Genomic DNA, 17,080 nt, shown 5'->3' with positions numbered 1-17,080 from the left:
AGGGTGAGGTCCAAGGGGGGTATTCAGGTTTGAGGGGTGAATGCATGTTTCTTTATGAGAGGAATAAGTGAGGATGTATGATGCGAGTGGGGCTTGATTTTCATCTTTTGTTATTGACGGCTTTTGTCTGTCTCGTCTTCCCCCTTGCTTGAGTCAACTAAAAACAATGACTTACTGTTATTGTTTATTTTCACACTTGGTCAATGGACAGGCGCTACAGAGACCTAATTATATGAAAACAAACAGTAAAAGTCACTTTTCCTTTGGGTTGTGGTCCATACTACATCATTACATATCGCAAAATAAGTGCACCGTGGTGATCTAAATGGATGTACTATAAGGATGGAAGCAAGAGCAACCTTTTGGGGATTCATCCATTTTGTGTCATGCTTTGTTTATTTCGTTAAGGGTCACATGGGGTAGAAGCCTAACTGCAGCTGAATAATGTGGCGACCATGATGAGCTCATCATCCACCTCACATACACAAAAGGTACATGTCAAGAACAAGTGGAGATCCAAATCTGTGTTTTAATAGTAACTCAGATTAGAAAATACGACTAACATCGCAATCAATTGTGTGAGTGGTTGTTTTGGCAGGTCAGTGAGCTGTGTAGACTTAGGGTAAATTGCAATATTTGTTTTTATTACAGGTACATGAATATTTGTTTAACTATGAAAAGAATGATGACTTCATTTTTAATAATATACAAAGCTCCAAAAGTGTAAGTGCAGTGTTTGCAATTTAGAGCAGTTGTGCATTTGGGATTTTTTTTGCTTGCTTTTGGTGATATTAACAGTAAATTATTTTATTGTGAAACTTAGTAATATACTTTGCATGTATTGGTTTTATGATTTCATCTTTAGTTTTACTTCATTATAATTAAAGTTTCACATGAATGAATGCATTTTTTTTAATTTACATTTAAATTGCTAGGTTGTTTAAACACAGCAGTTCATTCACCCATCCATCCATTGTATACAGTTTATCCTTAATGGAGTGTATTGGCGCTAATCCCAGCTAACTTTGGGCAAGAGCCGAGGGGAACACCGTTGGCAGCAGGGCACACACAGACAGAAAACCATTTGCACTCACCCCTACAGGCAATCTCGTCTTCAATTAAAGAACCATGCATAAATTGGGAATGCGGGAGGAAACTGCATGAAAGATTTTTCAACTGTTAGGGACAACATCAACCAAATAATAAAAAGAGACAGTGGATTAAATTGGCTCAATTGGTTGAGTAACTCAGAACACACTGAAAGATGACCCATCCAACGTGTGGTACAAAAAACATTTTAATTCTTTGACCATATCATTCATTCAGAAATATTTCAATACAGTCCGAGCAGAGCAGAGTTGATAGGGAGCAGAATGTTTTAAGTCCTTTGGCTGCAGCTCCCGTCTCACTGCTGCGACACACAGCATGTATGCAAATGCTTAAAGAGCTTGTCTCATCAGTGTGTGTGTGTGTGTGTGTGTGTGTGTGTGTGTGTGTGTTCGTGTGTGTGTGTGCGTGCGCGCGCGTGCAACGGACACCTGTTGGCATATTAAGGAGGTCAGTGGTATGAGAGCGAGGCAGACTGGAAATCATTCATCGTGTTTTAGCTTCATGCTGAGGAAGAGCACTAAGATTTCAAACAAGCTTGTGTCAAACTGCAACTGCCATGAGTGGCTCACATAAATACAAAAATAGAATAAGTAAAAACTCAAATTAGCCTTAAATAAAGTGTGGGAAGGGTGTTTGTATGTTTGTGTGTGTGTGTTTTTTTTGTTTTTTTTTTATTATCTGGGCAGTCACTTGTGCAGGAAGACAGAGCTTGAAGGCATGGTCACACATAGACTCGAGTCCCATCCGGTAATGTCGTCACTTAAAATCATGTGTGGTGATAAATATTGGTCTTGTCTCTTCCAGTGGTCCAACAATACGTACAGTGGGATATGAAGGTTAAAGCATTGGTCTCATCCACGGGACACAGTGGAGATGATGGGAGCGGCGGAAGCACTTCTACTCGGAGAGAGGTATGGCTTAAACCAGTGTATGTGTTGTGTGTGCGAGAGCTACATTGAGGTCATTGTCTTTTGGTAGGGAATGTAAACTCAACTTGTCTTATTTTCTTTAAATAGTGTGTAGGAATCATCACACTCACAGCTAGTGTGCATGGATGTCCAGTCCTTGTGCAAGGAGGGGCTCTGTAGGGTGCGCGTGTGGCGGCGGGTGAAGCAGCATGGCGGCGTGCGGGTGTGGGCCCGGGTAGGGGTGGAGGGAAGGTCCTGGGTGGGCTGGGTAGGCTGCTTGGGACAGCAGAGCACTGGAGTAGTCCCCCTGCAGTGATGGCATCCCTTGGAGACCTGCTTGAGGGGGTAGAGAGGGTATGTGGGTCACTATTGGAGGAAGCCCACCACCGGGATGTTTCAAATCAAATACAGGATCCTGCACTAGAAAAGTGATACTGCTGAACTTGTATTTTTAATGATTACATAGGTCTTATGTTTGAAATTTTAGGCACAGTCTAAGATGATCGCTTGTCTTTTCCACATTTTTACAATGTTTTCAGTTGTAATGGGGTGTTCAATGTTTTGAAATTATACAGCTAAGTTTGGCATTGTAGTCTGTTGCAAAATTTAAAACACTGAATTATTTTGCAATTCTCTTACTGTACCCACAGTTACTACATCTACATTAGTATACAAACAAAATAGATTTTCATTTTTGCATTGTTAAGGATTCATTCAGTCATATTTTTAAATATATGTTTTTCAGCTACTTGAAAATGGTTGACAGGGAATGCTGTGAAATATATTTTACGAATAAAATACCTTATAAAAAGGGTACAAATAAAAAACACATGACAAAAAAAATGATATCAAAATAATGGTAAATGGTGGTACTTAAATTCTGGAACGACCAGTTTGTGGAAGTCTTTCCATTGGGTGGACTGTGGGTATGTGCTTGTGTGTGTGTGCGTGTTTGTGTGAGTGCACACATGCGAGCATGCGTGTGCATGCTTCAAAGTCCTTTACTATAAATCAGCCCCTTCCAAACTGTGACCAACTAAAAAGTCACTTCAACGTACACTTAATCTTTGAATCAAACATGCAGCATGTACTGCTGGACTGTGGGAAATCTGACACATGATTAAATTGAATGAAAGGCATTTAAAGAAGAAGTATGCAGGCATCCATTGAAAGCTCTTAACTACACTACACCAAGCTATGTACTAAATAATCCCTTTACCATCAATAATTTATGACAAAGTGGTGAGGAAAAGAGTTTTCAGCAGCAGACCACATTTTCAATTTGTCATCAATTTGATGATGGCGTAGTTAGTATACCTGCTGCTCGGAGGCTGAGGTGGGCTTGTCCATCAAGTCCGTAACCCCCAAGCGCTGCTCCCTCTGGGCTGTAGGGACCACCCTGACCTGCCAGACGACATAATATAAGCAACCTCAGTACATTGCCAAAAGGTTTTGTGAACGTTGTCTGACTTCAAAACACCAACCTGAGCGATTTGACTGGTCAATCATGGGCTGAACGATTCTCCTCCTGGCGTTGATGAACCTGAAACAAGAGAGTGCCGAGAGCATATAGGGGGTCCCCGTTAATGAAGAAAAAGTCTGACCGAGGGACTGTTAACCTTTTCCCTTTTACAACCACTTAACCCTTTCAGAGGCTGGAGTAAATCAACGTTAGGCCTTAGCCTGTATTGATCGCTATATGATAATTGATTGATCTGCATAGATGGAGAACCGCCGTGTGCTTGTGTGCAAGAGCGTACGTGCGTGTGGTTACACAAATAAATGGAATGTGGTTTGCCTGTTCAACACAAACATAGCCATTGAAAGAAGCTCTTTATTGGATAACAGACGATATCAGTGAGTAAAAATTCAAAATGAATACCATTTTCAGAATGATGCGTTTTTCCTTAGCCAAGCAGTGAAGCATTTTCTAATAAAAGCAAAGTTTGAATTGATTGGAGAAAAATTATACAGTCAAATCTTGAAATTCCAAGTGCCTTGTAAAGGGTTAATAGAAAATGGGGATGCTGTAAATAATTTGCATATTGTGTATTGATTTGCTATTCAGTTTTATGAGGTTGGAGTGAGTCGATTTAACTGCAGCGTCGCTCCTGTAACAAAATGCTTAGTAGGATGTTTCATCTCCCTTTTAAACCGGCTTTATTTTTAGAATTCATTGCAGTCTCATAAAACGGCTGACTTTTATTTAATTCACCTTTACCAACAAAATCCCCTCAGTTGAGCTTTAAAAATCTTGAAAAAAAAAAAAAAGGAAAAAGCGGACTAAACTGGTTTTTATAGTTTATGGCATCGACGTGGCACCTTGCGTTTGAATAATGCCACTTAATATATCTAAACTTGGCCAAGTGATTATTGATAAACCGCAGCGCTCAAATGGTGGTATTGATTGGCAGTACACTGACCAGTTGTTGACCTGTAAGATGGTCAGCCCCGTGTCCTGTGACAGCTGCTTCTTCTGTTCCTCTGATGGGTACGGGTGCTGAAAGAGGACATAAGTAAGTTCAAGCAAAAAAAAAAAAGCAATACCACAAGGCAATTTTTTATTATTACCATTATTTAAAAAATGTGAGTCAATTTCATTGTCTCTACAACAGGAGGCTCTGTGGGCTAGTTACTGGAGGTTTTAGATTATTTGCAGAAAGAAGAGCAATATGGGAAATCTCAGGCTAATTACCAATGACTTGGAATCAGAATTAACATCTGCGCTCCTATTTTCACCCTTAGAAGTCCGTGTGTGTGTGTGTGTGTGTGTGTGTGTGTGTGTGTGTGTGTGTGTTTGTGTGTGACACGCGCACCACCCTCCACACACACACATATGCATCAACACACACACACACACACACAATCGGAGGGAAGCAATATTTGACCTGCCTCATTTAGTCACTAATTACCAGCCTAACAACCTCGCTGACAATTACTCACCCCATTTATTTCACTTCCGCAATCATTCAGTTGCCAGCATATTCACATAATCACTTCATCCCCAGTTCTCCGTTTAATTTAACTGGCCTCCCTGATACATTCTCTAATATTTCTCACCATGTCAGTAAAGCTGCAGCTTTCTCCAATCGTCTTCTTATTTGCTCAAGCTCCACTGTCGGTGTTCACCATAGATGAGCGATGATTAGCAGAAAAGGTCAAGCTAATGTCTCACCGTTAGATGCTGGAAGAGCCATGCTCTCATTATGTTTGTGGCCACTTTGGGGAAAATGCCTCTCTTCTTGTTGTTTCTTCTCTCTCTGTCAGACTCGTCATCGTCTCCCGTGCTGGGGGAGGCCACTCCGGTGTCCAGACCATCGCCTGGAAGGAGAAAAAGTATCGTGTTTGCTGTTGCTATGTAAAAACAAACTAACTCTAATGCCAACAACTCTCGAACATTGAAAAATGTGTGTAGCAGGGCACCTGTATCGCTACAATTGTCCACTGTGCTGTGTGAGGGCAGACCACAGGTGCCCGGGGTTCCCAACGGAGTGGCGGCACATTCATCCGGTTCTCGTAACCATGATGCATTCTGTGGAGACAAGGGTGAAAAGAGTGAGTCATAAAACCTTCAGCCATTAGGCAGACATATCTGGTTTTGCGTCGTAGCTCACCTGTTCCGACAGACTGGTGCAGGATCCGTTAAAGTCCTCCATGTCGGACTTGGAGCCTCCCTCTCGTTCATCCAGGACCAAGTCCGTGGGCATTTTGCCCTTCAGGCAGGTGATGTAACGGTGGCAGAAATTATCACATAGGTCATGCACCTAGGAGAAAGAAGACATGATCATTTTCAGGTGAACATTTCACTTCATATATGTTCAAGAGTGCCATCCTTTGTTCGCCTTCCTGGAGAAAACCTGGCTCAACACACATACACAAACAAACTCGTATTTGCAGGCAATTATTTGGCAAGTCAAGCTACAGAGACTCGTGCCGCCCCGTTTGTCATTAAAATGTAACGCATAATGGCAGGTGCCCGTGGTGATTATCCCACTTGGGAAATCTGTGTTGTTCGGCGATAAATAGAAAGGTGCTTGTTAGTCCCTTCTCTAGGCATTAGAGGCTTTTCCCTTTGGAATTTCGAAAGACGGTCGGGGGCGGGGGTTAGTCACAGCGAGTCACAGGTAGGTCATCATTTTTCGGTTATCAGTTTTAGTCCCCGAAAAGAAGCGTTCAAGCAGTTGCTGCTGTCTACTAGTGTGGACTGAATAGGCGGCAATGACAGGGAGATGCCGCTATTTGGAGGGTAATGGCTCGAAACAAAAGTGGGGGAAAAAATTAATTGGTTAATTTGTGGAATGGTGAACTTATTTTGAAATTTTGAATGATTGAATATGAACTGAACGAAAAAAAACGTTTTGTCCTGATTGATCTTATTCATTGATTGCGCTCAATAAAAAAACAGTATTGGAGCTGTTTGCATTATTTGTAATTATTTTAAAACTAAAATATTTGCTCTCCACTTATCTTAAATGAACAATGGATCATCAACCAACCTTTTCTAACTCCAGTAAATGAAAGCGAAGAACTTGTATTGCTTGAATCATCTATGGATAATAGAAAAGCTTATTATAGGTTCAACATATCATTATTACGTCTCCAAAAACATTTGATGTATCTTACCAAGTTGTCCAGCTCCGGATTAGAAGAAAATATTGGTTTCTCTGAACGAATCTGCAAAATAAAGCCTCAAAATGAGTCACGCTTTTCTGTCATTGGCTCTCATAGCTGTCTCTCACCTGTTTAGCAAAAGCAGCAATATCATCATTGAAGGATTCCGAGGAGCACACGTCACTGTGACTTGTCATGCCAGGAAGGTGGGATGTGGCTGACAGGGAGGCGGAGTCTCGGGGAGAGCAGGTGGCAAGCTCACATTTTTCAAAAACTAAGGCCAGCAGTGGGAACAATGGGTGACTACGCGCACACACACGCACACACACACACACACACACACATAGGGGCAAACAGTTAACATACTTCACATAAACGCAGTGACAGTTGACGCACGGTGTGAACGCCAAACATTCACAAGAGGTTTGAGATGTCATTTTATAGCAGAGAATTTCTGAAAGTGACAGGTGTTAATGTTAATGTGCTTCACGTGTTGGGAACGCACCCATAGATCTGGTCCTTGTGGTGTTTGAGGGAGTCGGGGATAGCGGCTCCGTACTGAGGGGTCGGAAGTGTTCTGACATCATCCCCGTACAACCCCATTGACATGCCCTCCGTCCCCGAGTAGTGCACCAGGTCTTCATACTAGCGGGCAAAAGAAGACAAATAGAGGACACTCATGAACATTTAGTGTATTTTTATAGTCGTGGTAGAAAGGTTCCTTTTTTTTTATTTAAGGGCTTTTTTTTATTGAAATACATACAGTGCAAAAGTCTAAGGCCACCACTAACTTTTGAAACTATACTGTCACCATAATAAAAGAGGAGAAGAGTAGAGGGTTCCATTCAATTTCGCACATAAGGAAACTTGCTCTATGTCACATGTCATCACCATAAGAAATGCATACACACTTTTCAGGGGAGGTCACGCTAATTGTCAATTTACCTTGAGAATGTTATTCTATTTTTGCAAACAAGAAAATTGCATGTGATTATTGAAACATTTCAACAATACACATCAATAATATCTTGGAATGACAATGTAGCCTATTCCTCTGCTATGTAAATTATTCTTTTAATGCTGTTTATAATTGCTTGTACAAGATCAAATGTGATTAAATCTGCCCTGTTTTCTTCTCAAACGTCATGTTGTCTATCAGAAAAATGTCTACCACAACCACAAATTACCATTCCAGGCAATGAGCAAAATAAAGCTTCATACTTTCTTTTTTTTTTTTTTTAACAAATCAATATTTTTTTTCTATCCACTTAACAGTAAGGCAAATGCTGCACTAATAAAAATCTAAGTTTAATTCATGCAATGAAATACCTGCTACTTTGTGCGCTGTGTAACCCTCAGGAAGCACCCAATAGACTTTTGAAAATGCCACGAGACAACCGAGAGGTTCAGGATCTAAAAAGTGAGACTTTATAGCAGACTTGATTGGCCATGCAAAAACAGCCCTCATAACCCTCTGTGACTGCCTCACAGGGGGTTTGAAATCATGCCCTGAAAATCTATGGGAATTGTGTGTATGCCCATCATAGACACACACACACATTCTCACACAAATAGAGCTGAAGCATCCCCTTAGCAGCACTTGCACACAAAGCATCATCAATATACCGTACATGTGCTCGGCTCCCTCGCTCCAGCCTCTCATCTTCTTTCTCTGCGTTAGTGAGCTCATTTGTGCTCCACTGCAGCATCCCTCTCCGAGGCTGCATAGGTCAGCACATCTACTTTCCTTCCTGCTGGATTAAAGGGACGGATTCCTGTCGTGGTCCCGTAGGGCACAACACCCACAGACAGCATCTGCCTTCTTCTATACTTCAGTGTTATTTTAAACGCAACCGTAAAAGTTATGATCTGCTTCGTGTAGTTTATGTCTATGATGGATTATTCCCTGTGGCCGACCACAAAGGTTATGATTCACCACAGAAGTGTGTGACTTTGCACACTGTGGTTGTAGCGAGGGCAGTGATCCCCTTACCTAGTATATTAAAAAATATATAACATTGCCTATCCATCCATTATCTGTGCCTCTAACCCTGCCAGCCAGTCGCAGGGCATTGACTATAGACGTTTTAAATAAAAAAAGAAAATAAAAAAAATAGACAGATAAATAGACAAATAAATTGATAAACAGACAAATAAATAAATATGCTAAGAGTCTTTTTTTGTTGTCACCTGTAGATGGGTCAAACAATTAAACAGAATATTAACACTCACCAGCGACAACATATGTACGCTGTCAGAAACCGACTGATGACGATGGTGTTTATAAATGTTTGTAGGAGTTTAGGACTGGATTGCATAATACACAGAGGTCTTTACGATATGTTGGTAAGCTTAATCGGACCGGCAATATATTAGGAGCAGCTCTCGGTAGAATGCAAGAATTTTCAGTGCCACTTCAAACTACAAGTGCTGTAAGAAATGCATATAAATGAATATATCTCTTTGCAGTGTCAATCAAAACTGAGCTGGATTGGGTTGTAGACTTTTTGATAGCCCTTGAATCGGATCACAGCAGATTTATGCAACTGGCCGTAATGGTAAATATGGCCTCAAATTCTTTTCGTGACCATTTCTGCAGGTTCCACATTTGCCATATTGCATGACTTCACTAGTCCATCTGGACGTCACCCAAAATAAAGTCCACTTTGGGAACCGGTGCACTGTCCTAAATGGCTGATCAAATTGGTGTGTTTCATAGTCACATATGGCCACCGGGATCACAGAAAGCACCTGCTCTGAGGCCCTGGTCCGAGACACCTTCTAGTTTTATGGAGGTTGGCTATTAACACAATCACCGCTATCGGATTGCGCCTCTCTTTTACGCGTGACCCCGATCGGGTTTCGGTGCGTCAAGCGGATCAAAGCGCAAAGCCCGAGATGACAAATTCCGCAAATTTCCCCCTTTTTAAGTCGCAGAGCTGACAAATGGGCTACAAAAGGCAAGATAGCATTTTCATTGCAAGATGTAATTGTGTTATTTTAACAGATAATGGGACTCTATAAGATTCAGCCGGCGGCGGAAGGAATCTGCTGTAATTCCATCTCAGAGAACTTCGTTTTTATTCAACATGAACACTTTGTTTAGCTTAAACACTTCAATAAAAACAACTTCTTTTCTTTGCTGCAAATAAAGAAGAAATGATGTGTCTATAAATTCTAAGATGTGGAATGGCTTCTAGAATTGAAACCTTTTTTGATGTGCCTTTTTCAGAAAAACAGCAATGCTTTGATGTATTTGCAATTACCTCGAATTTTGGGTGAACATTTTTGTCAACTTTTCAGGCATTTTCATTCGGCTACTTTTCATTTTAAAAGTTGTTGAATAGGAATGCCTCGGCGTTAAACGAATGAACAATGATTGAAAAGTATACATGTCAAGAATTCAAATAGCGTCTTATGTTCCAGAAAAAAAGGATGGGTTGTTCCAAAAGAAAACAAAAGAACTTTTATAAAAATATATATACAATTCTTTAAGAAAAAACACATAGACTACCAATTTTAAAATGTCTACATAATAAAATGATTTTCTGAAAAAGTGGGCAGCAAAGGGACTAAAAATAAAGCTTGCTATTGGACTCTGGTGGTCATCTTGACCTTAACTAATAATGTTCAATGACAGTAAAACCAACATCAGTTTACAAACTAGCTCACACTTGCTTCTAAAAAAAATTTGAATGTCCAGTGTGTGTGCGTGCATGCGTGTGTCCATCTCTAATTGCTCCCCTCCTCAGTGAGGTCTCAGCCTGCAGCCTCACTTCTCCTGCTCCATGCCTCTGAATCAGTGTAGCAAAAAAAGTGACCTACTTACCGAGTTGAACAGCCGCCCCGCTCTCCTCCTTTAATGACCCACACTATCTAACCCCTGTGTGCATTTCGCATAGTCGCTCAAGCAACATTGTATTATCACAAAGACGAAAACATCCAACACACCAACATAACCAACTGCATCATCACGACCTTAAAAGTTCAACTAAGCTCTTACTATCATCATGTTTGATCATAACACCCAAAAGCCAAATTTACAGTTGCTTTCAGTCAGCACACCTCAGGTTCACTGGGCCTTTATAAATAAATACTGGAGTAGGAATTACATTCTAATCAAGTTTTCACATGCAGCCGTTTTCCAATGTTGCTCACTGAACATGAGTAAATGAAATAAAAACACACACACGCACGCACAGTAGTGAGTGAGAGCATGGACATACCCTCTTCTCCATGCGACTTGCCAGTCGGTCCTTCCCCAAGATGATGATGCACTGCCCCGGCTACAGTCCAGCAGTCTCAGCCTCCGTGCCCTGGTAGAAATTGAATGCACTTTTCAATGTTTACAATGAGACAATCAGTAGCAGCTCGTGTGCTTTGCAGTCACTGCATTTGCATTTTATAGCAGTTACGAAGAAAGATGGCATTTTCAGCTCGTAAATAAAGACATATAGCATCCAGAGGGGGTTTCACAATGTGCACAGTGGCAATAAACGCTTCCATAGCCTAAATGCTATAAAAAGGCTACTTACAGGAGAATGCATGAAAAAAAAATATCAAGAAATATATGAAATATCCCACCTAAACGGAAATATCTCCTAGTCGTGTTTTAAGTCCAGAGAGCAGCGGCTGCTTGTAGATCCTTGCCTCCGCCTGGTGCGCCTCTCGCTCCGGCTACAAGCTGATCGGGATGCTCGCTGCTGTCGGGAAGAAGGAAAGGGAAAGGTCCAAAAAGAAACGGGGAGCTTTCCAAAGACAGCGTCCGCGCAGCGTGCGGCGACAGGCTGCAAAATGTCACGGGTGGCAATGAGCGATTGTGTTTTCAGTCTCAAGAAGAGAGGAAGGAGGAGGAGGAGGAGAAGGCGTGATGATGGTGGCGGTGTGCGGGAAGGTTTTGGAGGGTCAAAACGCGACGGGGTCTCTTGCTCCCCCTCTCCTCCAATCCCTCCGCCTCTTCCTTTTCCTCGTTTACTCCTCCTGCTTATCACGCCAGAGAAGACCCCACACTCATTTTCTTTTCTTTTTTGAATGGCGTCTTTTCCAAAAGAACTCCTTTCTTGTAAACCTTGCGCCATGACGCATGTTGACTTTAACATGAGAGATGCAGTTCATCTACTTGAATGATTTGTCTTAATCATTGATGCATGCATCACATTAAAAATGATGCAATCTGACATGTTTTGTGTGCTCGAGGGTCTTTAGTTTAAAGGCTAATTAAGGAGCTAATTGCGATAAAGGTTGGCGTGCATCTTATGTCATAAATAAAGTTAGAGTGTGCTCCGTGACGTGGAATTTAACAGCCGATAATAGCTTTTCAAAGTGTTTTATTGTCCGCATATATTCTGAAGTGAACAGCCTTGTGACTCAGCCCAAAGTTGCCAACTACCCCCCCCTCTTAATGGTGTGAATGTTTTATATTCATTTAAAATAGGGAAGGAAAAAAAAAGATATCACCCACGTGGTTAAAAAAATGGTCTTGTGTTGTTAATGACACGTCAGTAACATCATAATTATTCAAAACGTCCCTCTTTGCTGGGTCCTGCTGCGAGGGACCAACAGGCTGCTGCACTTCAATCGGCGGCCCGTCCAGAAGCTCCATGGGCGGCACGGAGCTTGAGCGTGCATGTGGCCGATTTTCGGGTTCTTAGCTCTGCATGGTGCTGGTTTTCCTGGGGGAGTTGATCACAGCCCCCCCTGACCCCCTCCTGCACGGAGGCGATGATACTGACTCTAAAGGCTAGAAAAGTTGTGAAGATTGAAAGCAAAAGGATTAACCCCATCGAAATTTCAAGGCACCTTCATGTTTTTTCTTCTGTTTTTATATCTGTTTTGAGAAAATGGTTACTTCCAGTTTGAGTAACAAACTATTGATGTAGATCACTTTAATTAACATCCCAAGCACTCCAAAGTAAAGAGGATTTTTTTTCCATCACATCCGTGCGTGTGGGACAACACTTCCTTTTACATGTTAATGAGACATTTGTTGATAAGTTTGTGCTGAAAGTTAAAACGCGACACCAACATATTTTTTTGGAATGCAAAAATCAGAATTTTAACAAATCTGATGTTTCATCGGTCAATTAATGGTGTGAGAAACATTAAAGAAATAACAGGTATTAGTTTATTCTGGACATCCATGGTTTCCCTCAAATTGTCATTATGACTGTAAAAACATGCAAATGTATGAATAAAACAACCAATTGATGGACAGTTTATAAATCAGAAATCAATTCACAGTTTGGTCAAGCATTGTTTAATTTATTTTCCCAAAAAAGTGGGGTTTTGCTGCATGCAAATATAAGCATAAAACAACCAATTGATGGATACTTTATAAATCATGAATCAATTTAAAGTTTGTTCAACCTTTGTCTGATTTATCTTTAAAAAGAATGGGGTTGGTTGAAAGAATGCTTGCAATATCCTCAAACCAGTCAAAGTGAAAAGCCCTTGCAATTGATAGCAACTTCATTTGCTTTAATGGGCCACATAAAATAATGTAGCTGGCCAGATGTGGCACCCAGGCCTTGAGTTTGACACCTGCTCTTAAGATTACATGTCACATAAGTGTTTATTCAACAATGTTAAATATTGTGGTTGCAGTTTGTAATGGTTGTAGTTTGCACTACATCAGATATGTTGCTAATAATTTGGTTGTAGAGCTTGTTAAACTGAGAAAGGTGAAAATGTTACACCGTTTCAAAGCAGAGGTACAAAACACATTTAAAAAAAACTTGGCATTGAATTGAGAAATGTTGATTTTCTAAAGGCGATAATATAGCTCGAGATTGAATCTGTAGTTTGTGCAATTTTCTGATCATACAATAAACTTGTACACACACTGTATAAACTGACAACTTGAGGAAATCTGGTTGTGTGATATTCTATAGTACTGACAAAAATGATCTAAATTGCTTCCTCAATTAACATTTTTAACAAAGTTCTAAAAGGAATGCGATTTATGTGAAGTTAACCAAAATAATTTGTGTTTGTCAGTGCTATCAAATTTCTTGACATTAATTTGTGCTTGCGTTTTGATGTCAGTTCATTGCAATTGAAACGTTGGACTGTTAGGCTAGTATTGCTAAATATCAGAACGATTTCAAACTCCTTTTTGAGCATGTGTCATAATAGACAGTTACTAAATACAGCTCATGAAGCTAAAAGTCTTGAAGTCACACTGCAAGTGTGAAAATAAGAGAAAATACTTTGTGTGTGTGTGTGTGTGTGTGTGTGTGTGTGTGTGTGTGTCTGTGCGTGCATGTGTGCACATGTGATGAATTCTAATACCAGAATTAATGTATTTCGTTTGATCCTGGATGTAATGATAAGATATCAACCTGTGTTGACATCGTTACCGAGAGGATATTACTGTGCCGTCTGACTCAGTTGACAGAAATCAAGAGATGTGAAGGCAAAGCCAAGCAGCTCAAGAAATGTGTGTGTTTAGTTTTAGGAGATTGAGCTAGCCCGCGAGGCCACCCAGCCTACTTGACTTGGGTGACTCGGCCATTAAGAAAATATGGCTGCCGTGACCTTTGGAAAACCTTGCACGAGTACCCAAAACATCAGAGAACTGTGACCCTCCACCACGTGCATGAGTGGGAGTAGAGGTGAGTGCAGAAAGAGAAGATGAGGGGAAAAAGTTAAGGCGGGGGGGTTACACAGAGTGCATTTTTATGAGCCTGCGCCTCTCCAGTTTCTGGGTCATCTGGCTTCATGGGCATAAATTTGGAGGCCCTACTTTGCTCGGCCTTCCACGTTTTCCGCGCTCTTATCCAGGGCGGCTTGTTTGCAAACTTTTCCTCCAGAGTTGGCTTTGCTCCTTTACGATGTAAGCCATTTCTCTTTCTTTATTTCTCCACTTTTTGGAGTATTGACCTTCTCCTCCACCATCTTTCCTTGCAGTCCCCCTCTCCATCTCTTTTTGTTTATAGTAAGGCAACACTACTTCTCTCCCTTCTGTTATTTTCTTCATCTCCTAGCCCGCATCCCTGCCCGCCCGCTTATAGATGGAGATTAACTGGGGAGTGCAGCACCATCCGTCCTCATGACTGTTTGTTGTTAAGGAGATGGATGAAGGTTCCTTCTGCCAGCCCCACGCAGCCGCAATTACACCAGCCGCCATGATGGATGGCGGCGAGGGAAAGGGCGGAGGGAGAGGAGGAGATGGAGAGCGGCTGATAGAGAGAGGGGCATCTATCACGCCCCTTAATCTACCTGTCAGTGCACAGGCATGAGCGCTCGGAGCGGAGGGGGTCGGCTTTACCCCGACTGCTACTCTGAGGTGTGTTTCTTCTCCCTTACTCGATTTGTTCCGACTCATTTTCGAAGACTCAAGGCTAAAAGGACTCAACTTATTAAATGTCTCGATGTGTAGAGGCAGTATTTATATACTTAATGGAACACAAATTAATAGTTACGTCGACAGTTTGGACTGGTTTTATATGCATGATTATAGTGGAACTGTATATGAGAGGTGTTTTTAATATTTAAATGAAATTCACATTTACATTCAAAATCAATATGTGGCTTGCAGGTAAAGCACTATACCATCTGTGAGGTCATTTTAAATATATTGAAAGAAGGTTCCGGACCCTTGGAGACCCCACAAGACAGAAAATGGATGGATGTCTTATATTTACACAGTGACGATTCATTATTGCACGAGCTTAATGACAACCAATAGGAGTTGAATAATGCAGTGTTGGTCAACACCGCTGTAGAATGCAACCGCCATAATAAACCTCTGTTAAATCAATATCTCACTGGCAGTATCAATCATAAATTACCATTTTTTAAAAAGCTCTAAGTGTATTTTTTTTTGTAAATGATCCACTCACACATTTGCACCTGTGCAGTTTTATTCTCATACCTGTTGATGCCATCAAAGAAACTGTCGGCGATGAACTACGGTGGGAAAAAAATATACATACAAATGATTGCCACAATGCTACAGAAACATTATGAAAAGCAATCAGGGGTCGCCTGCCCTCTGCTCCTCCACCCCCTCTCATCCTCATCTTCCTCCCTCATACCGCCTCATCTGTCCAGAGGAGTGAGAGATGGGATGGAGGGATTAATACTCTTCCGCCCAGCCAGCCCTGGGAATGATAGATGGACAGATCCAGGAAGGGAACGGAGGAGGACAGGAAGATTAAAGGAGAGAAGTCTGAAGGTTCATAAATTCAAAGTCGGAGACCTGGCCCACATCACGCACTAATAAGATCTGCAAGGAATCCATGATGTTGGAAAAAGGAGACAAAGAAGAAGAGAGAGAGAGAGAGAGATGGGGAGCAGTATAATAGCATTAGATATAATCTAATCATGGCAATAAGATGTGAATGGATAGCGGTGATTATGTAGAAGAGAGACGGTGGCGCCTTGATGAAGCTTTGAGGTGTGAGGAGAGAACATCGGGCCTGGCCTTTTGCCTCCCCCAAAAAATATTGCACTGCACCTTTGCTACACTTTTTGTTTATTTCAGGTTTCCTCATTCCAATCCAGAGCAGAGGAGGTAGGCGTGCAGCTAAACCGTTCTACGCAATCTGTGTTTGGCTTTAAGTGCCGCTGTGCACTTACTGGTAGATGCACATACATGTTTGTCATATATTTTGGCGAGGGGGGGGGGGGGGGGGGTAGGGTCAATGTGATGTTAACCATTCACTGTAAGTGAATAAAGTGCAGTTGTACGGACGTGACCTGACTCAGATGACATAAAGTGCTCGGTCACCGCCCTCTCATCTAGGACCCCGCATGCTTCCCCCATTTCTAACCCCCGAGTCCACCGGGGCACATTTTTCATGGCCCAGCTGTCGGTGGGCCGTGATTGGTTGGCTCGGCAGACAGATAGCCGATAGGCTCTGATTAATAGTTGAGGCCCAAGAACTTCCTCATTGATCAACGGGACAGGCTGGAGGAGGAGGAGGAAGGAAGGCTATGGTGGAAAGAGAAAAAGCATGCCTGTCGCTCTGCAAGTGCTGGCTGATAACCCGGTCTGATAGCGTGTGTGTGTGTGTGCGTGTGTGTGTGTGTGTGTGTGTGTGTGTGTGTGTGTGTGTGTGCTTATTTACAAGTATAGATTAAGGGAAGCAAGAAACAGAATAAAATGGAAAAGTTGCTGATGTATTAAATTTTTGTCTGTCTTACATTGGGATCAGGTGCCTGATAGCGGCTGATCACACTCGTCAGACACGTGGATGAAAGGACGACTTGACTATTTCATTTTCTTTGACTTTCACTTGAAATACTTATGATTGTTTTTGTCAGGCATGATTGACAGAGCATGTTTTACTGTATCTTAGATTGTGTGTGCGCATGTGTGTGTGTCTATCTGTGCCTCCTGCTGCTCTGTCCAGCCTCCAGTTGATTGATGATCTCCGCTCCCACAGGGTCAGAAGGGTCGTGACCTCCCACTTTTGACCCCCTGCTGAGAGGGTTTTTCTCTCTCT

At 41.7% G+C, this 17,080-nt stretch overlaps 1 protein-coding gene across 2 annotated transcripts; it reads right to left on the bottom strand.

Moving 5' to 3' along the window:
• Positions 1-1,315: 1,315 nt before the first annotated feature.
• On the bottom strand, positions 1,316-11,825 carry meis3 (myeloid ecotropic viral integration site 3). Of its 2 annotated transcripts, none has more exons than XM_085916007.1 (13): positions 11,214-11,825; positions 10,856-10,945; positions 7,135-7,274; positions 6,758-6,932; positions 6,642-6,692; positions 6,515-6,565; positions 5,633-5,782; positions 5,442-5,550; positions 5,194-5,339; positions 4,442-4,518; positions 3,503-3,561; positions 3,336-3,422; positions 1,316-2,351 (listed from the first exon to the last, which is right to left on the bottom strand). In XM_085916007.1, the coding sequence occupies exons 2-13, from the start codon at positions 10,865-10,867 to the stop codon at positions 2,152-2,154; spliced, it is 1,257 nt and encodes a 418-aa protein (XP_085772133.1). In that variant the 5' UTR covers positions 10,868-10,945; positions 11,214-11,825; the 3' UTR covers positions 1,316-2,151. The 2 variants fall into 2 exon arrangements, with proteins under 2 accessions (XP_085772133.1, XP_085772132.1); XM_085916006.1 differs by having other exon boundaries at positions 1,316-2,354; positions 11,214-11,824.
• Positions 11,826-17,080: the final 5,255 nt, after the last annotated feature.

Source organism: Syngnathus leptorhynchus, chromosome 7 (assembly GCF_054491065.1).
Source record: "Syngnathus leptorhynchus isolate UIUO chromosome 7, UIUO_Slep, whole genome shotgun sequence".
Taxonomy (NCBI): domain Eukaryota; kingdom Metazoa; phylum Chordata; class Actinopteri; order Syngnathiformes; family Syngnathidae; genus Syngnathus; species Syngnathus leptorhynchus.
Note: the sequence above shows the minus strand (reverse complement) of the source record. Positions and strands in the feature narration are given on the sequence as shown.

Bases quoted from the DNA above. Each gene is read 5' to 3' on its own strand.
- meis3 (XM_085916006.1), bottom strand. The intron at 5,551-5,632 runs GTGAGCTACGAC...TTGTCTCCACAG, and splicing joins GCACCAGTCTGTCGGAACAG to AATGCATCATGGTTACGAGA. The intron at 5,340-5,441 runs GTGCCCTGCTAC...TTCTCCTTCCAG, and splicing joins GGACAATTGTAGCGATACAG to GCGATGGTCTGGACACCGGA.